We start from the raw sequence: 27,364 nt of genomic DNA, 5'->3' as shown, positions 1-27,364 counted from the left end.
GAACCACCTAATGTACATGGATGGCCTGAAACGGTGTGCAAAAACAAAGACAGAACTAGAAACACTAAGGAGCACGACCAGAATCTTTAGCCAGCATATCCAAATGGAATTTGGCATGGAAAACTCATGACGATGTCCAATGCACTACAGCCGAAGGATGATCCTGACAGACCATTTGTGAAAAGGAAAGACGGAGGAAGAGGACTGGTCTGTATAGAAGATTGTGTAAATAACACGAAAAAAGAATTAGAAAACTACATAAAACAGAACATCGAAAAAATAATAACTGCAGCAAAAGACACAGGAAGAAACAAACAAGAATCAATGGTAAGCGGCTGTTGCGATAACGCAAATTCTTTTGAAAAGTTTATCGAAAGAGGTGGAGAGTATTGAAAGTCTGGGGAGATTGTTGTCACTCAAACTCCAGGGAATACAACAAGTTGCACTGAAATAGCAATCTTTGATGATTACTTGTGTGATTACTCCTAGTGAGTACATAATAATAGATTGTGGAAAATAAAGAATATAGAAGTTGTATCTGTTGTGATGCGAACCCTGGGGTATGTGGCAAATGGATTTTACAAGTGGATTGAGAAAAAATGTGATCCATTCCAATTTTGGAGTGGTTCGCTGTTTGTTTGTTTGTTTGTTTGTTTGTTTGTTTGTTTTTAAACAAACTAATAGCTCAAGCATTATAAAGCGATGGGCGAATGTTTACTTAATGGATATTTGATGAGATGTTTGCAAGCACCGATCCATGGTGTACTGATTGGAGCTGCCGTCTATCAACGTGATGGCTGTAGGTTAAATCCATGGCTAGGGGAAGGTGCTGGTCTAGCCGCACGAATGAGTTCTGATACAACGAACTGTATGTGGATGACTCTCTCTCTCTCTCTCTCTATATATATATATATATATATATATATATATATATAGAGAGAGAGAGAGAGAGAGAGAGAGAGAGATGCATGCGTATGAGCGATGCTCAGAAGCTGGAGAGTTGCATGTTTTTGTTTCGATTCTAGCTGATGGCACCCAAATCATATTTTTTCTGTTTTGATTTCACTGCTATATATTAGGTTCTTTATAATAATCGATAGAGAATTTTCTCTATAATAGTAAATACGTAATCTGCATGAATTAACATATCATATTTAAGTATATTTTACGACTAGGCAACGCCAGGCGGTCTGCTAGTATTGAATAAAGCACATGTATATTATTTGAAAGAAAAACACATATAAACAACAAAGAACTAGCGGTTAAGGATCACATGTAATGTATATCTCTTCAAAATCTGCCGTTGCCTGTCGACGAATAGGCGTTTACGCATTGCATATTACACCGGTGTCCATCTTTGATCTCCCTTTGCTGTTCAGCATAATAATCCGGTTGGGCAAACACATAGGTCGGATGCGAGGGATACACCGAGGTCAAATAATGGCGAGGTGGTGCCATACGGGAATGGTTCTGAAAATAAAAATATCAACCTTTAGAAAAAAAAAAAAAACATAAATAAATGCATCTTTCAATTTTTACGGATTTTTTTTTTTTTTTTTTTTTTTTTCATGGTGTGGGGGGATGCAGGTCTTTTGTAAATTCAGTATCTCTGTTGTCCAGTCTCTGAAAGAGACAAGATTAGCATCAGACCACGTCTAACATCAGCAGAACATAAACAGATGTATTCAAATTTACTATTTTTTACAAGGGAGTCACCACTTATCAAAGCCTGAAAGCCACTCGAGGATACGGGTTTACTAGGTGTACGGGTATAATTTGATTATTTAATGGAACGGCTCAACAAGGACTTATTTACATTGGACTTGAAGACAACCATGTTGTAGTTAACTGAAAAGTAAGCTAGTGGGACAGAGTTCCACGGGAGGGCAGTTCTAGAAATAAAGTTTTGTTCATGGAATTTGTGTTTATATTTAGGCACAGATAGGGTGGGGGGAAATTGTTTATAGTGGTTGTAGTTAGACGAGTGTTTTTAGAATAGCATTTTCCCCATGAAACCATTTAAAACAATTTATGTTTATTTTTTACAAAAAATATAAACGTAGTTTTAATTTAACAATTTTATTTTAATAAACAGAAGGAATATCTTTAACGACTACAAAAAATATTTTCAATCACCGATTGCCAAGACAAATAACACTCTACCTTATATAAACAAATAACACTCTACCTGATATAAACAAATAACACTCTACCTGATATAAACAAATAACACTCTACCTGATAAATACACATAACGCAGTTCATTCTACTAATCATCGTCAACCCACTAAACGATCTCCGGTCCATAGTGCGGTAGTGACGTAATTGATAGTAAGATTTAATGCTACTAAGACTGAACTTCTTTGCCATAGCAATTACAAGAACCCTTCTCAATCACCAACAGTCATGACTAATAAAATACTACTGGACAACCATTCTTTCAAACTCCTCGTTTTCACATTCACAGACAACACGAATTGGAACAAATACATTGAGGACGCTGCAAAGGTTGCTGCAAAGGTTGCTGCAAAGAAGGTGGGTTCCCCCTACCGTGCTAGATATTTACTCACGCCTGAGAGTATCCTGTACCTCTACAAAGCCACTGTTATCCTGCGCATGGAGTATTGTTGCCGCATTATGGCTGGTGCATCTAGCACTAATCTCTCCCTCTTAGACAGGGTTCAAACAGGAGTCTCCATTTTAATAAGGTCCCGCACCGTCAACTAAGCTCTAACCCCTGTCCCATTTTTTGTACCATTGTGCAACTATTTTAATGGAATGTTCTCTGATAAATTCATTGCACTTGTGTCCCGTTGACGTACATACCTCCAACAAAATCCCACCTTTCACTGTAGATGGAATCTAGATGCTGGAAAGCTTTCTACTCCGATAGCTTCTTTCCTCGGCCTGTTAGACTTTGGAATCCCCTACCAGTTACCGGATTTCCTGACTGTATTGACATGCAGAAGATTAAATGTAATGTTGGTTGGTTGGTTTTGTTTTACGGCATATCAACCCTTTTCGAGTTATTTAATGCCGAATCCAAAGATTTTGAAGAAAAATTTTTTTAATAGAATATATTTGTTGTTTTCACGTCGGTTTCTATTTAACCCATAGTTGGGACCCTAACAGGTACTACCAATCCGGGTCAGAGTGGACCTGGGAGCAATGGTAATTAAAGGGTGGCTCCACACTCCCAAAGCCCACAAGCTGGGGCCTCACTACTGGATATAGTTTAAGGTCATATCCAGGACCCCCATTGAGGGACTTTTACCCTCTGCAGGGGGGCAGTCGGCGTATTCTAATGCCCCACCGACAGGGCCATAAATGTAATGTAAACCGACATTTCGCTTCTCCTCTAAAGATTGTTCCAAATAGTAGGACCTCACGTCCAAGTGGCAATATGCCTTGTTTGGGGTTAACATGACTAAAAATAATCCTCCCATGATGTCTTTCATACATTTTTCAACTAGCAATCAGGAAAGAGAGAGAAACTGATGGTCGTTTTCTAAGATTTCTGCCATTGCTTTGGATATGCGTACATTCGTTTTCCCCCTCTCATCTAATAGCTAGTTGAAAAATGAACGTGCACATATCCAAGACAAAACGACCATCAAAATAGATAGTAACATCTAATACTAATAAGACTAAGCTTCTTTTCTTTAGCAATTACAATAAACCCTTTAAACCACCGATTGCCATGACAAATGACGCCCTATCTGAGAGTTCATCATTAGTTAAACGTAAAATTTAAGCGCACAGAAACATAGTTTATCCATAAAAGAACTAATAGTTCTAACTCGTGTCTGAATACATCTAAGACCTTTATCACAGATAAATACCTTTATCAATATGCACCGATAGTCTAAAGGGATTTTTTTTTGTTCTGTGCTTTTCATATGTGTTATCAAGCTACCACTTATCAAGGCCCATAAGCCACTCAAGGATAAGAGTTCACGAATTTGTTGACGGGGGTGAAACAGCACCAACGTTAGTGTTAGTAACGATTACTGGGATCAGCCAGAAATTTGATTGTTTAAGATGGCAGCTTAATAAGAATCCGTTTATATTGGATCTGAAAACGGCCACGTTATAGTCAGATGAGAAGCAAATCCGTGGTATTGTGTTAAGAAATGTCTGCAGTTGTTCCAGGTGGACGAGTTCTTGTAAACGCTTTACAGGATGGAATAAAACAGAAAAAGACTAGCAACACATCATCTGTGAGAAACAGACTGTAGAGAGGAAAGGACCCCCCCCCACTAGATTTTTAAGTTGATCTGTCAATGAAGGAAAGAACTCTCTGAACGACATTCGGAGGTCCAGGGCTATTTGGCCACTCATACCCAAAGATGGCCTATTTTTCATAGCGGGGTCATTGTAGAGAAGCCTCGCTTTCAATACAAAACGGATACTTACTGATAAGGAGGTAGTTTTCATTCCAATAGATCCATATGTATGGCTGTCTAAGGGCGGAGGTCGTGATGATAATCCAGCAGAATGGTCTTCTCTGCGGAAACCTGCGGCCGGGATGCCATCCTGTAAATTTGGTTGCACATGAAAAAGGAACATGATTAGCGTTTTGTTTAACATCGATATTAAATTCTGTCGAAATAAACAAATAAAACGATGTCGACTTCACTGTCATTAACTTAAAATAATAACTTATAAACAAATCAAAAACGGAGATGAATATGATAGTGATTGGGACTATGTACGGCATTATCACGTTCACAAGCAGGTTCTTGTTAAATCACCAAAGTTGAGCCTAGTCAGTACCAGATGGGTAACCAATTTGGGAATCCCAGGTGATGTATGTATGAGGACGTCGACATCTCCCCACAACATTTACAAAAACCTAACGTCGTAATCTCCCCTTAAGGGGATATACATGTGGCTGGGGGCCGCTTGTGAATTTCACACTCCCATGGAACTTCCTCTTTTGGAGAAAGCCGGCTAAATCTGCATATGGTTAGTGCCGTTTCCATTCCATTGGGATTATCATATCAGCGATGAACACTGTGTTGATATTTATGTCAGTTGTGTCTACCACGTTGACCAGTAAAAAAGACTTTATTTTAATAAAGGTAATCAGTATTAAAAGAAAAGACAAAACGACGATGAACACACACACACACACGTACATATATATATATATATATATATATATATATGCTAAAATGTGTGTGTGTGTGTGTGTGTGTGTGTGCACCACATAAGGTAAGGATTTCATTGTTTTTTTCTTTTTGTTTTTTGTTTTTTTCTTTTCACGTCGAGTTCGAGTTTTAATACTTCGAGTTGCTTTACTCTCCACCCCCACCCCACTTCCGTTTTTGTCGGCTAAAAATCCGACATTATTCATCCTACGTAAAATTGAAAAATAAATAAATGCATTACCAGAAAACAAAATGGATTGGAATTTGGAATTTATGAAAAAGCAAACGCGATAAAAACAATGAGCTTGAAATTATATACTTACATTTTGTCTCGTACGTTTTTGTGGTTAAATTGTTTTCAAACAATAAGCGAAAAGAAATTCCTTTTTAAAGGCTTGGTTAGTACTTTTGGTTTTCTATATGTAGTATTTCTGGCAGATTTTAGGATAGTAATAGATTGCTTTGTGAAAGGCTTTTTTCCGAGAAACGATCGGTCGCCTCACAACTTCTTAAAACCTTTTATATCGCGCCTAAATGATAATATCTACGAGTTAACAACCGGAGTCGCCTGTCTATTTAATTTGCCCGACTTTCAAAAGATAAATATTCAACGATTTTCGATCGCCGCATGTGCATTAAGCTTTTTCGTATAAAAAAAAAAAGACGTGAACAGACTCGCGGTCACTCAAAGTTGACGTCATTAACTCGTCAAAAAACGGGCACCTGCCGTTAAACGTCGCACTTTGTTCACACTTTATTATTTTCCAATTGCGCGTCATGGCTTCGTTTTCTTTTCTTTTTTTAAACAAACACCCGGGACACCCGGCCAACGATTTTTCTTTTCATTTACCCAAACACACACACACACCTCCAAACACGCGGGCAACGCCAGGTACCCCCCGCTAGTATATATATATATATATATATATATATATATATATATATATATATATATATATATATATATATATCCCAAAATTCCTGGCCTTTAAATACACCTGCTCCCTATGAACACATGGCATAGTTACACTAATGAGTCACATGACATTTTGGAGGAGAAAAAAGCAGTATTCAATTTAAACATTAAAGGGTGTAGTTTTTTTAGGATTGTACTCACTTTTTTAGGGGTGTATTCACTTTTGTTGCCAGAGATTTAGCTTTTAATGTGACAAAAAGTCATTTTTTAAGTGGTGTCCAATGAGGAGATATACTTAAATATTTGAAGAAATGTGAGGGGTGTACTCACTTTTGTGATACACTGTATTGATGATATCTGTTTTTGTTGTGTTAACAACTAAATAAATCGCGATATATCCAAACAGTTGGCGGAGTGGAGGAGTGGTAAGAGTTTAGGCTTCTTACCGATTTCGAATCTCGCTAGATTCAGTTACTCTGATGAGTCGTAGACGAAGAAACACGTGTCAGTGGATAATTATATTTTAAAAACAGTATATATGGGAGTACTAAATTGGTCAAAGGGAAAATTATTCCTAACTTGCATTTAGGTAAAGTGCACTTTCGTAAATAATTGAATTCATTCAAAATGTATCGCAAAAACAAAAACAAATAACATCTACGTAAATCGCGATATATGCGAACAATCGTGTCAGGTGAACGAGCCGTAAGAGTTTAGCCCTCTTAACATGGGATTCCGATTTCGAATCTCGCCAGATCAGCTACTCTGATGAGTCATAGACAACGAAACACGTGTAAGTGGATAATTATATATATATATATATATATATATATATATATATATATATATATATATATATATATATCGTTTGAACTTTGACCCCTTGGCAGCCAAATAATCGGCCAAAAACGATTAAAATCTACCCCTATGTCTGAATACCCTTTATATAAACTTTCAAATCTTTAGACCCAAAATTGGCTTAATAGTTTGCTAGAGACCGCAAAGGAAAAATCTTTTGAACTTTGCCCCCTCGGAAGCCAAATTTTCAGCAAAAAATGGTTAAAAAGCTTTCCCTATCTCTGAATACACTTTATGTAAGATTTCAAATATTTAGACCAAAAATTTGCTGAGTTAATTTGGTAAAGACCGCAGAGGTCAATTTTTTTTTAATTTGACCTCAATTTTGACCCCTTGACATTTATTTTTGGGGGGGTAAAACAAAATTATAAAGTTAGATCACTGTCCAAAGAACCTATATCTAAAATTTAAGACTCAAAATTGGCGGAGGAGTTTGGTAGAGTTTTCAAACGTCAAATCGTTGAATTTTGACTTCTTGACAGCCAAATTTCTGGCTGGAGACCTATTAAAAAGATTTTTGAAATCTCAATCCTTCTTATGTCAAATCTCGAATCTGTGGACAGAAAATTGACAGAGTTATAGTGTAGGGAAATGTACACATACAGACAGACAGACACTAGGAAATATAGACCATGTACACATACAGACAGACATTTTCACTTATATATACTAGCAGTTCCGCCCGGCTTTTCTCGGGTCCTATATACTGTTCATAACTTTATGGGCTTATGTATGTATTAAAAGTGTGAATATGTGCGGTAATGCCTTTCTATATAATAGGCTTCCTTAACTGCCATAGAGAATAGTTGGTAGAGACCGCAGATGTCATTTTTTTTAACTTTGACCCTAATTTTGACCCCTTAACATTTATTGTTTTGGGCTCAAATTAAATTAAAATGTTTGACCCATGTCCAAGTAACCTACATATAAAATTTCAAGTGTTTAGACCCAAAATTGGCGCAGGAGTTTGGTAGGGTCTGCAACGGTCAACACTTTAACTTTTTACCTCTTGTCAGCCAAATCTTTACCCAAAAACTTATTAAAAGGTTTGCTGCCACTCTGAATACCCTTTATGTAAACTTTCAAATCTTTAGACCCAAAATTTGCTGAATAGTTTGCTAGCGACCGCAAAAGTAGAATCTTTTGAACTTTAGAAGCAAAATTTTCAGCAAAACGATTAAAAAGCTTGCCCTTTCTCTGAATACCCTTTATGTAAAATTTCAAATGTTTAGACCAGAAATTGTTTGAGTTATTTTGAAGAGACTACAGAGGTCAATTTTTTTTTTTACTTTGACCTTAATTTTGACCCCCTTAACATTTATTGTTTTGGGCTTAAATCAAATTATTAAGTTATATCCATATCCAACAACCCAAAATTAGTAGAGGAGTTTGATAGAGTTCTCAAAGGTCAAATCGTTGAACTTTGACCCCTTAACAGCCAAATTTCTGGCCGAAAACGGATTACAAAGATTTCCCCAAATCTCATTACTCCTTTTCTTAAATCTCGAGTCCGAAGACCGAAACTTGGCAGAGTTATTTGGTAGGAAAGCGTACACAGACACACAGACATTCTCACTTATATATATACTAGCATTTCAGCCCGGCGTTGCCCGGGTGCTTGGAGGTGTAGGCTGAGAAAAAACAAAAAAAAAGGGTTAATTTTTTTAACTTTGACCCCTATTATGACACCTTAAAATTTATTGTTTTTGGCTCAAATCAAGTTATTAAGTTAGATCCATGTCCAAGGAACCTATATCTAAAATTTCAAGTGTGTAGACCCAAAATTGTCGGAGGAGTTTGGTAGAGCTCTCAAAGGTCAAATCGTTGAAGTTTGACTCCTTAACAGCCAAATTTCTGGCCGAAAACCGATTACAAAGATTTTTCCAAATCTCATTACCCTGTATATCAAATTTCGAGTCTGTAGAATTGACAGAGTTTTGCGTAGGGAAATATGCACAGACAGACACACAGACACGTTCAATTTTGTGTATATATATATATATATATATATATATATATATATATATATATATATATATATATATATATACTAGCATTTCAGCCCGGCGTTGCCCGGGTGTTTGGATGTGTATGTTGAACTAAAAAAAAAGTGGTAGTAGGAAGGCAGGCCCGAACCCGTACCGCGAATGAGGAAAAGAACGGAAAAAACATGAATCTTTGCTGTTACGACCACCGCCAAACCGGAAGTGATGCAGGTTTAAAATAAGGTTAGATAATCGAAAAAAGGGGATGACTTTCGAAAATATCGGCGAAAAAAGCGACTCCTCCTTGTTGAAAAGTGCCCAGTTGAGCGTGAAGATATAAATGTTTTTAGCCAATTTTTCGGGATTCGTCGTCTGAAAGGTCGAGCTTCAAAACGATATTGATCTTGTTAAAATCCGCCGCCTCTGTCGAAAGTTTTAGACAGACATGCAAACTTACATACACACATTTATACATTGGTAGCTCAAATTTTCGGTGCAAACCAATTAAAAGGTTGCCCTATTTCTAAATACCCTTTATGTAAAATTTCAAATATTTAGTCCAGAAATTGTCTGAGTAATTTGGTAGAGACCGCACAGGTCCATTTTTTTTAACTTTAACCCCTATTTTGCCCCCTTACCATTTATTGTTTTAGGCTAAAATCAAGTTATTAAGTTAGATACATGTCCAAGGAACCTACACCTAAAATTTCAATTGTTTACACCCAAAATTGGCGAAGGAGTTTGGTAACGTTCTCAAAGGTCAAGTCGAACTTTGACCCCTTAATCGCCAAATTTCTGACCGAAAACGGATTACAAAGATTTTCCTAAATCTCAGTACCCTGTATATCAAATTTCGATTCTGTATGGTAAAAATTGACAGAGTTATTACTTAAAGAAATGTACACAGACACAGACACATACACATACACACACACACACTTCCACTTTCATAGATAGATAGACAGATAGATAGATAGATAGATAGATAGATAGATAGATAGATAGATAGATTCAATAGAAAATTGGTGAAATCTGCACTAGTACATAAATATATAGTATATGAATAAAACATCAAATTTTCTCTAAAGAAAGAAAGTTGACACAAGGTTTATTTATCTTGAAATTAAACAAATATTAGCGAAAGTGTTTACTATTTTTTTTTTTTGATAATTAATTTTCATTATCTAAAATACTGTGACTACAAATATTTTAAAACCGCTAATAGATATAATTGATACTTACTGATACATGAGGATGCTTCAGTTTAATGGGTTCATATATCTGGGTGTCTAAGGGTAGTGATGGTAATCCAGCAGAAATGTCAGTTTTGCGGAAACTTCCAGCTGCCATCTTGTCTTTCAAATTTGCCCTCACCTTAAGAAAAAAAGATATCATACAATTTTTAATTTTTTGAACTCTTGATTGAACGGCAGTAACCTCAGTTATTGGATCAATGTTTTATTTATTAAAAAAAAAAGAAGATAACGCAACAAAATAATTTCAATGTCTTTATTTACCTTGAAGAAGTTGATATTCGTCTAAAAAGAACTATTATACAGAAAGTTTACATTTATGCTAATGACAGCTCTCTAATCCTGTATTGCTTCCCGTCCATCTTTCTTGGATCAGTTGAAACATGAAGTTGATCTAGAAGTTGATTTCGGTTCAATTGGAGTAAGAAATGGGTTGTTCCGTTTAATCCTGTTAAGACTTAGCTATTATCATTACATCGCAGGTTGTCCCTTTTCTCCCCCGAGATTCTGATGGATGCCTCTGCTCTCGATGAGAAATCGACACTAAAACTTCTTGGTGTTTATTTTGTTCTTTCCCTACACTGTTTATTCTCAATATAGATAACCTCCCAGAGAATATTATTCAGAAAATTAACATTTCTGCTGATGACACCACCCTATATTCTGGTATTGTTTCTCGCTCATCTTTCTTGGATCATTTGATATATGCAGTTGATCTCGAAGTTGATTTGGGTTCAATTATGGATTGGAGTAATAAGTGACTTATTTCGTTTAATCCTGTCAATATTCAGCTACTGTTCTTCAATCGCAGGGATATTCCTTTTCTTCCTGGGATTATTTTGGATGGCTCTGTTCTCGATGAGAAAATAATTTTAAAACTTATTTTTCTTTCTTTCTCAATCAAATCTTTCTTGGGGCCCATATATTAAATCCAATGCTTTTTCTTGTAAAAATCTGTTCCCTCTATTGCTCGAAACACTTTCTCACACCCGAGGCTATTCTTTATCTCTACAAATCTACTATCAGACCATGTATGGAGTACTTTTGTCATATTTGGGCTGGTGAATATGTCCCATTTAAAGGTGCTTGATAAATTGCAGAAACGTATTTGTAATTTGATTGGCCCCATACTTTCTTCTTCGCTGCTATCTTTCTTTCACAGACGTGATGCTGCTAGTCTCAGTCTTTTCTGTAAATAGTATTATGGCTTGTGTTCCTCAGAATTGTTGGATCTATTCTCTGCTTCCTTTGTTCCAGCTCGTTTGACTCGTTGGTCCAGAGGTCTCCACCAAACTAATTTAACTTAATACCTCATTATAATACAGCTTCCTATTCCAGTAGCTTCTTTCTAGGGACTGCAAGATTGTGGGACTCTCTTCCTGCTCACTGTTTTCCTTCTACCTACAGCCTTAATCTTTTCAAGACTAGGCTCAATAGGAATATCCTGTCTTTGCAATAACCAGGTTTTGTACTTGTTAGCTCCTTACATCAAGTGGCTCCATGCCTTGTTTCGAGCGATTTCCATAAAAAACAGCTAAGAATACGACATTGATTGAGACTACCATGCCACTGAATTACAGTATTAGCAAAGTCGTTGGTGTTTATCGTTGGTATTTTGTTGATGATCATCGATAATACACAAAAAGACAATGAACGTTGTTTACATCATAGATTAATCAGAATATGAAGTTTTTTTTTTCCTGTGTAAGTAAGTATTTTTATTTACTTACACGGGAAAAAAACTTTATCACCAGATTCACTCCTGAACTGAACAGAACCTAATACCATCACACAAAAACATGAAATGCAAGGTGCACTCGCATGCACACCCATACACATACACATATACACACCCACACATAAATCAGAACCGACACATTAAAACACACACACATGCGCGCATACAACCACACAATGCATAACACCCCTATCTCTAATACAACACACTGAACAATACCAACCCTACTTAACCTCGAAACCAACAACACTAGGAGACACCTAGAACCATAGTATAATATCTGTTCCAACACCTCGCTCCCTCCTCAGTCAGTGGAGGAGAACCCCCTCATGACTGAAACGACTATCATCCCTTCTATCATCCCCCTCCCATACCTATACCCCCTCCAATGCCCCCCTCTGGGGAACAAAATCTTCCCCACACTAGGAACCAATCCTGGGTCTGACCATACCCACATGGGGAGACAAATAAATGGAAACATTAAAAAAATCCCCTATTTTAAATACACCCCTCTTTCTAAACAAACATAATATAAGACTAAAACGAAAAATCACAATACTAAAATCCAAGAATCCAAAAAATAAATATCAAAATAGAATGAAAGCACCCCTACCCTTATTTCAGAAGAGCCAGTCCCCCCTCCCCACACATACACATTAGTAACGACCTCGGACCACAGCCGCCTTCCTAAGGAAGCAAATAACCCCAAGATACTATAAAACAATATACACATTCCCAAACCAATAAAAGCAAACACATACACGCACACACACGCGCGCACACACACACATATAAACACACACGCACACACACACACACACACACACACACACACACACACACACACCCTACCCCACCCTAAAGGAAAAGAAAAAAACATTAACAGAAAGAGATAGCGACTACAGCCAGGTCAATGTCTCCCTGGACAAGCCAAATAAAAAAGCAATAAAAATTCAGCATACCAATGAATAATAAACACTTACAAGCCTCCACCCCTTGGAAAAACTTCAAATTAACTACGAAAATCGCCATTTCTACACATTTGAAAATAATTTCTGACGAGGACGCATCACAGACCGTCTGAAACGCGCGTAAACGATTTCAATGACTTAAAAACGTTATTACAATGATCCAAACACAATTCTCAATGAAAAACCAAGACACGGAATAATAAAATAATGTTAAAAAATACACATTGTTGGTGACTACTCCCTTATTTAAATATACATCTTTCTTTCGTTGGAATTTATTAACCCATTTTATATTAACACATTTTTTTTATTTAAAAAAACAAACGTTCTTCACGTTAAGTTCAAAGTTTTGATCCGAAAAGAACATTTGTAGTATGTTTTACTGTCGTTTTCGGGATCTTTAAAATTATTTGCTCGTCTTGATTTTAAAGTTAGATCAATGAAGTTAAAGGTTGGAGGTTATCCCAAATTTTGAAAAATAGAATGAGCTTAAAATCACGTTTTGCTCAAAAATACCTTTTCGGCATTTGAAAATTATTTGTCCTCTTTGATTTTAAAGTTTGATTTTCCGTTAAATCAATGAAGTTTTTTTGTTTATTTGTTTTTTTTTACATGGGGGATCACCACTTATCAAGGGCCGGAAACCACTCGGGGATAAGGGTTATTGTGTGTACAATAATCAATGGGATAATATCGTAGTAATAGTTGGTATTGGAGATTTGATAAAGTGTCTTACTTAAGGGGCGATTAATCAGGAATTTGTTTATGTTGGACTTGAAGATAATCAAGTTGTAGTCAGGTGGGAAACAGGCAAACGGAAGAGAATTACACAGGCGTGCACTTCTCAGAAAGAAGCTTTGTTCATGGAATCTACGTTTTGATTTAGGCACAGATAAAGAGTGGGGGAATTACTGACAGTGGTTTTAGCTAGACGGGTGTTTGTCGTGAAATATTGGCGAGGGGGGGGCAGAGATATGAGCTCGGATGAGCACTTGCCATGGAAATAACGATAAAACAAAGACAGACTAACGCTTGTTAAGATAAAGTTGACAGATCGATTTCTTAATATGGCCTTCTAATCAAAAATAATATTATTTACTTGTCACGTTGAAAATAAATATTAAAAAATCACGTTGAAAATAAATATTAAAAAATTACGTTGAAAATAAATATTAAAAAATTACGTTGAAAATAAATATTAAAAAATCACGTTGAAAATAAATATTAAAAAATTACGTTGAAAATAAATATTAAAAAATTACGTTGAAAATAAATATTAAAAAATTACGTTGAAAATAAATATTCAAAGATTACGAAAATTTTTAGAGTAGTAAGTTATTTATATTTAAAAGTAATTTTTACAGAAAAGTGAGTAAAATTGCATTTTTTCTTAGATGCTATAAAATAGGCGATAAAGAGTGCCCACACAGGGGACATAACTCGGAATGCATATTTAAAATTACACCTATACTGATAGATTTTTTTTTTTTTTTTTTACTAAAAACACAATAGCATTTATTCTAGTTTTCGCAATATTGGAATATCTTACTATTTTCGACATGACAATTAAGTAAGTAATATATATTTTGTTTTTTTGGTAAATGTTTCGTTTAGGTCCCCCTCCACAATTTTCTTAAAAATGACGACATTTAAAGGTTTTCGACTATGCTGAATACGAAAATCGCATTGAAATGTTGCAGAGATAAGTAGTTATCAAGATAGAAAAAAATGCATTATGCACGGTAATTTTGGCGGCCATTTTTTACGCGCATGCGCGCGCGCCCTAAGCAATCAGAATTTTACACGAAGGAAAAAAACCAAGATGGCCGCCAAAATTACCGTGCATAATGCATTTTTTTCTATCTTGATAACTACTTATCTCTGCAATATTTCAATGCGATTTTCGTATTCAGCATAGTCGAAAACCTATAAATGTCGTCATTTTAAAGAAAATCGTGGAGGTGGACCTAAACGAAACATTTACCTTTTTTTTTTTTTTACTTATAACAGCATATTTAAAAGAAATCAATCTGTCGACTATGTTAATGTGAAGCACCAAAAATACTTACGGTGCTTAAAAGCGATAAAGCGGCGTGTTTCTGTTCATCAAACGGGAACATACTAAGAATGCACTCTTCTCCCAATCGGCTTTGACAATCGCATAAATACCTGAAATTGTTCGAAAAAAAAAAAAAAAACAGAATTATTAAAGCAAGAATCTAATGAAATATAATTTCCAATCAAAACAAATTTCTCTCGGCCGGTGTAAATGAGCTGTGAATTCGTCACGAGACAAACAATTGCATTCGTTTTTTGTTGTTTTTGTTTTGTTTTGTTTTGTTTTGTTGATTTTGTTTGTTTTTTATTTTGTTTTGTTTTTTGTTTGTTTTTTGTTTTTTTTAACTGATAAGGAATTGTTTATCTGACAACGACACACCTGTCGACGATTTAAAATTAATCTATAAAAAATATGTCGGATTTCTTATCATTGACTTGAAATTATATGTCTGTGCGCGTGTATGTGTGTGAGAGAGAGAGAGAGAGAGAGAGAGAGAGAGAGAGAGGGGGGGGGTAAAAAGGAAGAGAGAGATTGGTTTACAAACATGTTTCTTCGAATGAAAAGAACTGAGGAAAATAAAAGATATTAAGTTCGCGAATTTTGAAAATAAGATATTATTACTTTTCGGTGTTTTTCGGACTATATTCTTGATTACTTTTGTTCGTTAAATGTAAGGAAGGCCAAACTACCTTACAAACGAAGAGAGTAATACCACGGCCACCGAGATATAGAAGGCCTATTAACTGAAAAATGCCTGCAGGCAATGTAGGTAAGATTTGCCGAACTGTTACTGTCGATACTATATGACGGCATTTTTAAAAAGAGCATTAAAAGATGTTAAAAAAGAAAAGAAAGGAACCCAATTCGATTAATAATGAAACTGAACTTTATTCAGTATAAAATATAGTAAACACAAACAATTCTTGGCCTTCGGGACAAAATCACAGTGTAGTATTTGTTCTGATGCTACAATTCACCTTTTCTGTCCTCGGCCGGTGGAGAAGAAATCTTCCATGACTAGGAAAATTTTTATTTTTGTTCCTATCTAGAGTGTCCCTTATTGAGGAGCTGGATTTTCCCCACAAGATTATATGTTGAAATATTTAAATAACTATTACTTGAAATACAGAAATTATATTTAAAGTTTTGGTTTTCTGTTCTTCTATGTCCATTTTTCCCCCATGTTTTTCATCAAAATGTGTAGCATATTTTCATCAGTTACATGGTTAGGAATCCTAAACTCCACGATAGTCCTCATTTTCATATCAGTGCAGAATACATGAATACGGAAATAAAGTTCCCATAACTACTAAAAGACAATCATACCATAATGTGAACATTAGTTAAAAACTGAGAAAATATAGTAAACATCTAGGTTATTAAATCAGGGTGTAGGGAATTTGGGAAGGGACATTATTATTATTATTATTATTATTATTATTATTATTATTATTATTATTATTATTATTATTATTATTATTATTCTTTTGGCCTTTTTCTTCTGCCTCAAATAGTACTTTCAGAAAGTTTTCGTGATTAAATAAACAAATGAAAACCTTTTGCGTATGCGCTTTTTAGAGAACAACCATTAAATTTAAATCCGTTTACGCAGGGTCCACATTCCCCGGCAAGTACCTCTTTTTTATTTTGTTGTTGTTGTTTTAATAATAATAATAATAATAATAATAATAATAATAATAATAATAATAATAATAATAATAATAATAATAATAATAATAATAATAATAATCGTGCTTGTGCAGTGTACGCATTGTGCTATATTTTAGATAGGATTTTCAAGTTAAATAAAATTTTTATGGTATCTTATTTACATTAAATTATTGTAGAGTGCAGAATAGTTAGAAAGGCCCCCACCCCTGTTAAGAATTACTTTCTAAATAACGCTATTATTTCAGCAGGGTGCGTACAACATTTATTTATAAGATAAAACACAAGAAAATATGTTACCTAAAATTTAATGTACTCTTTATTTTTAGTTCATACCAAAGCTTTAATTAATACTGATTAGTTAATGAATTTTTAAGATGAATTTGTGTTCGTATTGTCTTGGAAAAGAATAGAAAATTTAAAGTAATTCTTTTTTTGGTACGCCACGCGCCAAATTTCATTCCATCATAAAAACAACTTTCTACAGAAAAAAAAAACTTATTTTTACATTTTTATCTAGCGAATAAACATAAAATTATATATGAAAAACCACGTTTATTATTTTTAAAATCAAACAACGGGGGTGAAATCAACGTTTTCGATTGTAAAACAAAACTAATTTTTCAAAAGCATAAAATTGAATAAAGATTATTTTTATAAGAATGTTTAGACATTTACCTAGCGAATAAGCATAAAATATATGAAAAAAAACATGTTTATTATTTTTTTTTTAATTATGCAACGGGGATGAAGTTGGCTTTTTTTAAAACGAAACTGACTTTGGTTTGATAAATTTGTGTTTGACGTACCGCTGAATTATTTCTGTCTAAAGAATAAAATTGAAGAAAGTTTACTTTTATAAGAATGTTTAGACATTTACCTAGCGAATAAGCATTAAAATATATATGAAAAAAAAAAAAACACGTTTATTATTTTTAAAAAATCAAAATTATGCACCGGGGATGAAGTTGGCTTTTTCTTCTTTTTTTCCATAAACGAAACTGACTTTGGTTTAATAAAATTGTGTTTGGCGTACTGTTGAATTATTTTTTTAATAATAAATGTGTTTTTTCTCTCTATATATATTTATGCTTATTCGCTAGATAAATGTCTAAACATTCTTGTAAAAATAAACTTAAAGCAATGAACGATGACAAAACAAACAATCTGCTATAATCGATATTTCGCTTTTTTATTTCATTTAAAGCTTGTTCATGATTAATAATTTTATCGACATGGAACCTTCTTTATAGAGAAGTACATTAAGCCTACGAGCGGAAGGTGGTCAAAAGGTTAAAAGTGATGGACCAGTTATAGAATATAATACATTAATAAGCTAGTGTGTGTGTCAACCGGATATAAAAAACTGCAAGAGAAGTAAAACAAAAAGTTGTAACCAAAAAGACTAAAACTGCAAAATTGTAAATTGGCTAACCCTCACCATCACCACAACCGCCAAAAACAAAACTGTAAACCAGCATCGACTGGCACCACAGCAAATAGTCAAAAGTTCAAGGCGGATGGAAAGACAGAGGGAAAGCACCACTCAGACTTCCGCTAGATGGGTGCGAAAAATACTAGGACCTTGGAGAAATTTACTGCCATCCTAATGGTCATTGACAGTGAGAAGTCAATAGCCAGCGATTGTTGAGGTTATCGAAAGAGGTGGAGAGTACTGGAAATATGGGGAGACTTGTTGTCCCTCAGACTACAGGAAACACAATCGATTATTGTTGTTAATGAGAAATTTCTGACGATGATCTGTATGAGAACTTCTAATGAATACATATAATAAGACGCTGCTGCTGTTATTGCTAATGATGATGATGATGATGATGATGATGATGATGATGATGACACATTAGTTTTCTCTGTGAACAAAGAGACGAAACGATAAGCCACATAAAAAGTGAATGCAGCAAACTAGCCCCCAAAAGATACAAGAACAGGCACGATAAAGCGGGAAAGGCAGTACACTGGAGATCATGCAAACAACTGCATCTTGAACACCCAAACAAATGGTACAAGCACAAACCGGAAATAGTGCTTGAAAATGAAAATCATAAAATCCTGTGGGATATGGACGTACAAACAGATGGACCCATCAAAGCAAGAAAACTGGATGTAATAATTATTAGGAGGAAAAATCATGCCAAATCGTGGAGTTCGCTGTTCCAGCAGACCACAAGGTGAATATTAAGAAGATATGTATACAACCACAAATTCAGTTTTTTTTTTTGTTTTTTGTTGTTGTTGTTGCTGCTGCTGCTGCTGCTGCTGCTGCTGCTTTTTGCGCTAACCAAAAGTTGAACAAATTGCAACGAAGCGGCTCGTATTGCGTATTTTAACAGTTACTTATTCAACGTATTGCTATTCAAAATTCTATTTCGTTTGATACTGGGTGAGAGTATGTGCGCCTATTTAGCAGAGTTTCACATATACATATATAGACTGTAGCGGGCGAATGGTGCCCGCTGTTATTAACTTAGAGGAATAAAAAGAAAGGTCGCATGGTCCCCTTTGCTAAGAATTGAGTACATGAAATTCGCCGAAATTATGTTTACAGCCAGGGTACACTTATTTACAAAATGGATACAAGAATAATGTTAAGCAGTTCATTACCGAAAACGTATACAAAAAAAAACATTACTTGCGTATTTGACTCAAGAGTCTTTTGTGAGAGTTCAAATGTGCTTTGCGTGGGTGCAAAACAGGTCAGTGGATTCGGCGTGTCTACATAATGCGAGGCCCGATCGAGAAAGAGAAAGAACGATACGAACCAGATGTGGAAGTAAGCTGTATCGCCCCCTTGTGGCAAAGAATGATATTGCCAGAGTTAAAGGGCGATAATTAAGTTTACCTTAATGTTACCAGTTTTGTGTCCATGTGTTCGCTTGTATGTGAAACTCGGTTCCCATAGACTCATAAAAGGAACCATACATAACTGACACTCCCCTTTTTATTCCCCTCAACTCTACAAATGTATATTGATGCGTTAATTTTGACGCTTTGGTGTCCATCTTTTGGTGGCTCAGATGGTAACTAATAACGTTGGAGAGCTAGATGTTTAGGTTTCAATTTTTTTTATTCGCCATGGTTATTCCAAGTACTGAGCCCATGGCTACACCATCTTTTTGTCGATACATAATATTGTTGAAACTAAATTCCACGGATGTCGTGGCAAATTTCATAAGTTAAATAAAGATGTTTTCAGGAATAGGAGGAAGTGATATCCGGCTCCGATATAAAAAAAATCTGCACAGATATCTATAGTTTCAAAAACAGGGACACAAGTAAAAGATTGCTCATGTCATAAGAGCACATAAATCTATTAATAATCTTAGACTTTTTAATAAAGTCCGCAAAATAAAATAAAATGACCTTGTATATATATATATATATATATATATATATATATATATATATATACACGTTGACACACCGATTCTCGTGTATATATATATATATATATATATATATATATATATATATACACACACTTTGACACACCGATTCTCGCCAGATTACCGAAGTTAAGCAACGTTGAGCCTGGCTAATACCAGATAGGTGACCATTTGGGAATTCTAGGAGCTGTATGTGCTCTCCGCTCATCTCAACATTGTTTCCAGACGTCTTGTACCTCAACTTTCCACTGGTATGCAACAACGTTTAGTCAGGAGAGGCGTAGTTGGAGACTGCGCAACTCTTGCCACACAAATTTCACGCGCAGGCACCGTTACAGATGTATCCATAGTCTGTCAAGACTGAAGGAAGCTATATATATATATATATATATATATATATATATATATATATATATATGTGTGTGTGTGTGTGTGTGTGTGTATATAAATATATATATATATATATATATATATATATATATATATATATATAGAGAGAGAGAGAGAGAGAGAGAGAGAGAGAGAGAGAGAGAGAGAGAGAGATTTATTTGTTTTTTTAGCGATACTTTCTTGAATGAATTCAAGTATTTATACGAAAGTGTATTTTTACCTAAATGCTTGTTGGGAATAATTTTCCCATTGACCAATCTGGTACCCCCTTAATGGGGAGCGGCATATATATATTATTTTTAAAATATAATTATCTACTGACACGTGTTTCGTCGTCCACGACTCATCAGAGTGGCTGAATATATATATATATATATATATATATATATATATATATATATATATATATATATATATATTGGTAGTATTGTTTAAACAAAAACAAAAAAACAGAATGTGTCTACCAAAGAGTGCTCAATGTTTAGACAGAGCAATATGAATATGTTGAATATGAAAACTAGTGGCTACACATATGCAAATATGTTTCAGTGACCACCCTGCTAGGGAAAATCACATCATCAGGCCAAGAATATCTCATATTCTTGGCTTGGTGATGTGGGGGGGGTCGCACACAAATAATGATATATGGTCAGCCTTCAACGCAATGGGGCCATTTGAAAAATGAATTTATCTTTTCAACTTTATATGTCCCATCATCTGAAATTCGAAAATATTTTTTTCGAAAATATATCAGTATATAAACAGGAATCCAAAATCTAGAAACAAAAACTCTTTAAATGTACGATAAACCGGAACAGACGAAATAGATGTTCACATCGCGCGGCGTCAAGAAATTGTGCAGAAGTTTTCTTTAATCTTTAACTTTGACAGCAAAAAAAAAAAAATAATGATGATCAAAAATGTATATCATCACGTTTCCAAAGCAAAAAAAAATAGCGTTTGTTTTTTGTTTTTTGTTTTTATTACTGTTGTTGTTACTCTTATTTCATTTTGATTGCCCCAGCTGCTTAAAAAGTCATCAGTTTATCCTTGCTGAAGGCGTCCGTTGGATTTACGAGCGACTTCTATCGTTTTTCAACCGACTGACAAGCAAACTTTCAACGAAATACGTGCATCATTATCTCTTTCTTCAGAAACCTTCATGATACGAAACAGCGCAACCTCTGTGGTTGTACATCAAACAGCGCCCTCTAGGTAATACAAGTGAACACGGCGTCTATATACACCTTGCATTCAAAGTGCAAATACAAAATTAAAGCAATCGCAGATGCCTTGCCTTTCTGCTTAGTTCTGTTACAATAGAATGTTGTTATATCTTTTCTTCTTTTCTTTTTTCTATCATTTTTGTATATTTGTTTCTCTCGTGTTTTTAATCAGCGAAAAAGAGAAAAATTATGCTAATATTCAAATGCTATGCTAAATACATTACACTCTTTTGCTACTTACTCGTGTTTCGGTTAGTCTTTCAATAAACGCATCTGTCATATTAGGAATTTTGAACGTCACAGGAAGACAAAACGGCGCGACCTCTGTGGTCGTTTATCAAACACCGCCCTCTAGTAACACAAATAAACATGGCGTCTGTCACGTAACATCTTACGTATATCTTATTGTATAATATATAATTCTTTTAAACTTTGACAGTTTTCTCCGTTCCTAAATGATTGAGCAACAAAGGGAAGAAAAATATCTAAACGTTAAGACAAACGGTGTTGACTTTTATCCTCTTTTTAAAAGCGAAGACCGCAATAAATTAAAATCATACAAAAGTTGATAATTCTAAATTAAACTAAACTAAAAATGACTTTAATTCATTTTTAACCCATAATTATCTAACGTAGCTAAAATGAGCAGCTCCCAATTTCCTCTTCGTAAGTTATAATATCGGCAGCTGTAGGTATTGAAGAAAAAAAAGAAATATAAAATGTGTATGAAATAATTTACCAAGTAAAATATTCGCCTGTCATCACCTACTCACAACGGTAGTAATACCAGCAACAGTATCCCTTCCCCAAAAATATCCACCCTGTCTTCGCCATAGTAAGATCGGGTAAAACATGGCAGTGTCAGCGCTATATCGTTTCGAACTGACACGGCCATACCATAATACTGGAAAACGAAAATCACAAAATCAATAGGTTTTATTAGTACGTGTTGGTTGATAGCGTATTAAAACTTGTTTATGATTTAATGACAAAACAAGGAGTATTTTTCGTTCAAGATTATTTTCAATCTCGCTTATGATTTTAAATGAAAAAGCCATTAAAATTAATGATCATTAAAATATTAATTGTCATTAAAATTTATGAAGATCATAAATATTGAGAATCTGGAGCACCAGATTTGATACCAACAGAAAGGTTGAATAAACGGACATATCACTATGTTCATGGCCAATTATTTAGGAGAATAAACTGGGAAATGTTAAGAAAAAATAACATTCCGTTAGAAATTAGGGATTTCGGATTTTTTTTAGATGAGGATTGATAATTGTCATTATTTGGATTATTCCGACCACTGTTCTGAAATCAGTAATGTAAAAATATATTTATAGTGAATATATTCATATATTCGCAAAAAAAAACTGTGCTTCATTCTACGGGGGAATTCGTAAGGCTAACTGCTAAATTTAACATTCTATTCTTCCAATTATGAACAAACATTATTTTACGTTCAATTCGCACTTAAAGATATTGGTTTTTCTTACCTATATACCGCTTCCTATATATATATATATATATATATATATATATATATATATATATATATATATATATATATATATATATATATATATATATATTATTTGTTTTTGTGATACGTTTTGAATGAATTCAATTATTTACACAAGTGCACAACTAAATGCGAGTCGGGAATAATTTTCCCTTTAACCAATTTGGGATTCCCACATGGGGAGCGGTATATATATTGTTTTTAAAATATAATTATTTACTGACACGTGTTTCGTCGTCTACGACTCATCAGAGTGGCTGAATCTAGCGAGATTCTAAATCGGGACCCCACGGTAATGAGCCTGAACTCTTTAACCGCTGGTCCATCTCGCCGACTATTTGGATATATCGCGATTTATTTAGATGTTATTTGTTTTTGTTTTTGCGATACGTTTTGAATGAATTCAATTATTTACGAAAGTGCATTTTTACCTAAATGCGAGTTGGGAATAATTTTCCCTTTAACCAAGCAAGGAGATCCGACGTTGCCAGGGATTGGATGATGATCAACTAATGTTCCACACTCCAATATTTTTATTGTTATCCTAATCGGTGAAATCGTGTATTTTTTTTAATCAAGTCGGTTGATTGTCTGCTCTAGTTGCAAATTAGAAACCGGTAGAAAGCTTCACATACTTCCCCACAATGACTTAGTCCACAATACATTGTAGTCTAGATGGCACCTATTGTTGATTTTATGAAATTGTTTTCATATAACGGCTTAAATGAAAGTTTAAAATGCAAAAGTCAAGTATCATGGTTCCATTGTACTCTAAACAGAAACATTCATTTCGAAGGCCCCTGTCATATCAAAAAAACTTTCTGCTTATGTGGAAATAAAACTTCTCAAATGAACTTGTTGTGTTAGGCTGTATAAGGTGTTGACTTTGGTGAAAATCGCCTGTTCCTTCTTTCATCGGATTATTTTCGATTATCAATCATCGATACTTAACTTATCTCATAACACTACCAGATACATAAAGTCAAACCACTGTCAATAATTTTTCATAACACTACCAGATACATAAAGTCAAACCACTGTCAATAATTTTTCATAACACTACCAGATACATAAAGTCAAACCACTGTCAATAATTTTTCATAACACTACCAGATACATAAAGTCAAACCACTGTCAATAATTTTTCATAACACTACTAGATACATAAGGTCAAACCACTGTCAATAATTTTTCATAACACTACCAGATACATAAAGTCAAACCACTGTCAATAATTTTTCATAACACTACCAGATACATAAAGTCAAACCACTGTCAATAATTTTTCATAACACTACCAGATACATAAAGTCAAACCACTGTCAATAATTTTTCATAACACTACTAGATAATAAAGTCAAACCACTGTCAATAATTTTTCATAACACTACCAGATATATAAAGTCAAACCACTGTCAATAATTTTTCATAACACTACCAGATACATAAAGTCAAACCACTGTCAATAATTTTTCATAACACTACCAGATACATAAAGTCAAACCACTGTCAATAATTTTTCATAACACTACCAGATACATAAAGTCAAACCACTGTCAATAATTTTTCATAACACTACCAGATACATAAAGTCAAACCACTGTCAATAATTTTTCATAACACTACCAGATACATAAAGTCAAACTACTGTCAATAATTTTTCATAACACTACCAGATACATAAAGTCAAACCACTGTCAATAATTTTTCATAACACTACTAGATACATAAAGTCAAACCACTGTCAATAATTTTTCATAACACTACCAGATACATAAAGTCAAACCACTGTCAATAATTTTTCATAACACTACCAGATACATAAAGTCAAACCACTGTCAATAATTTTTCATAACACTACCAGATACATAAAGTCAAACCACTGTCAATAATTTTTCATAACACTACCAGATACATAAAGTCAAACCACTGTCAATAATTTTTCATAACACTACTAGATAATAAAGTCAAACCACTGTCAATAATTTTTCATAACACTACCAGATATATAAAGTCAAACCACTGTCAATAATTTTTCATAACACTACCTGATACATAAAGTCAAACCACTGTCAATAATTTTTCATAACACTACCAGATACATAAAGTCAAACCACTGTCAATAATTTTTCATAACACTACCAGATACATAAAGTCAAACCACTGTCAATAATTTTTCATAACACTACCAGATACATAAAGTCAAACTACTGTCAATAATTTTTCATAACACTACCAGATACATAAAGTCAAACCACTGTCAATAATTTTTCATAACACTACTAGATACATAAAGTCAAACCACTGTCAATAATTTTTCATAACACTACCAGATACATAAAGTCAAACCACTGTCAATAATTTTTCATAACACTACCAGATACATAAAGTCAAACCACTGTCAATAATTTTTCATAACACTACCAGATACATAAAGTCAAACCACTGTCAATAATTTTTCATAACACTACCAGATACATAAAGTCAAACCACTGTCAATAATTTTTCATAACACTACCATATACATAAAGTCAAACCACTGTCAATAATTTTTCATAACACTACCAGATACATAAAGTCAAACCACTGTCAATAATTTTTCATAACACTACCAGATACATAAAGTCAAACTACTGTCAATAATTTTTCATAACACTACCAGATACATAAAGTCAAACCACTGTCAATAATTTTTCATAACACTACCAGATACATAAAGTCAAACCACTGTCAATAATTTTTCATAACACTACCAGATACATAAAGTCAAACCACTGTCAATAATTTTTCATAACACTACCAGATACATAAAGTCAAACCACTGTCAATAATTTTTCATAACACTACCAGATACATAAAGTCAAACCACTGTCAATAATTTTTCATAACACTACTAGATACATAAAGTCAAACCACTGTCAATAATTTTTCATAACACTACCAGATACATAAAGTCAAACCACTGTCAATAATTTTTCATAACACTACCAGATACATAAAGTCAAACCACTGTCAATAATTTTTCATAACACTACCAGATACATAAAGTCAAACCACTGTCAATAATTTTTCATAACACTACCAGATACATAAAGTCAAACCACTGTCAATAATTTTTCATAACACTACCAGATACATAAAGTCAAACCACTGTCAATAATTTTTCATAACACTACCATATACATAAAGTCAAACCACTGTCAATAATTTTTCATAACACTACCAGATACATAAAGTCAAACCACTGTCAATAATTTTTCATAACACTACCAGATACATAAAGTCAAACTACTGTCAATAATTTTTCATAACACTACCAGATACATAAAGTCAAACCACTGTCAATAATTTTTCATAACACTACTAGATACATAAAGTTAAACCACTGTAAATAATTTTTCATAACACTACCAGATACATAAAGTCAAACCACTGTCAATAATTTTCCCACTTTTTATCTGTGCCTAAATTAAAACGTAGATTCCATGAACAAAGCTTCTTTCTTAGAAGTGCATGCCTGTGGAACTCTCTTCCGTTTGCCTGTTTCCACCTGACTACAACTTGGATGTCTTCAAGTCCAACATAAAGAAATTCCTGATTAATCGCCCCATTAAGTAAGATACTTTATCAAATCTCCATTACTAACTATTACCGCGATATTATCTCATTGATTACTGTACACGCAATAACCCTTATCCCCGAGTGGCTTCCGGGCCTTGATAAGTGGTGACTACAATGTAAAAAAAAATTGTGTGAAACTTCATAAAAATCCGCCCAGTTGTTTCGGAATCCATAAAGAACTCACTCACACACATATGTATTTATTTAAAATATATTTAAGCATAGTTTACTACCGGGCAAGGTTGGGCGTCCCCGCTAGTAATATTATAAAATAATAAATTATGTATATATGTCAAGTATTATTAAATAATGTGTGATTGACTTAAGATGACAGCAGCCAGGTTCCTTTTAAATAATAGTAGATATAGATATATGCGTGTATGTGTACTACTAGAACTGTTTTGTTTCTGCTTTTAACAAAAGACGCCGCTTATCAAGGCCCGGAGGCCACTAAAGGATAAGAGTTAATGTATGTAAGGTGGTCGGTGCGACAACAGCTCACTGATAGTTGGTGGTGGAAGTTGGGTATAACATAATTATTTCAGGGGAAGAGACATCAAAAACTTTTTTAAATTGGACTTGAAGACGACCATG

General features: G+C 34.2%; 1 protein-coding gene across 1 annotated transcript in view; it reads right to left on the bottom strand.

Annotated features, from left to right (window-relative positions):
- Positions 1-1,256: 1,256 nt before the first annotated feature.
- LOC145277007 (uncharacterized) overlaps positions 1,257-27,364 on the bottom strand; it is an 85,918-nt gene continuing 59,810 nt past the window's right edge. Inside the window, exons 5-8 of the mRNA XM_080128607.1 lie at positions 14,944-15,043; positions 10,155-10,286; positions 4,417-4,536; positions 1,257-1,470 (exon numbers count right to left, since the gene is read on the bottom strand). Coding sequence (XP_079984733.1) covers positions 1,291-1,470; positions 4,417-4,536; positions 10,155-10,286; positions 14,944-15,043 — 532 coding nt within the window. The 3' untranslated portion in view covers positions 1,257-1,290. The remainder of the gene's footprint in view (positions 1,471-4,416; positions 4,537-10,154; positions 10,287-14,943; positions 15,044-27,364) is intronic.

This window comes from Euprymna scolopes, chromosome 1 (genome assembly GCF_053919585.1).
Source record: "Euprymna scolopes isolate OS-2025 chromosome 1, ASM5391958v1, whole genome shotgun sequence".
NCBI classification, from domain to species: Eukaryota; Metazoa; Mollusca; class Cephalopoda; order Sepiida; family Sepiolidae; genus Euprymna; species Euprymna scolopes.
The sequence above is the reverse complement of the archived record's forward strand: the minus strand, read 5'-3'. Positions and strand labels throughout refer to the sequence as shown.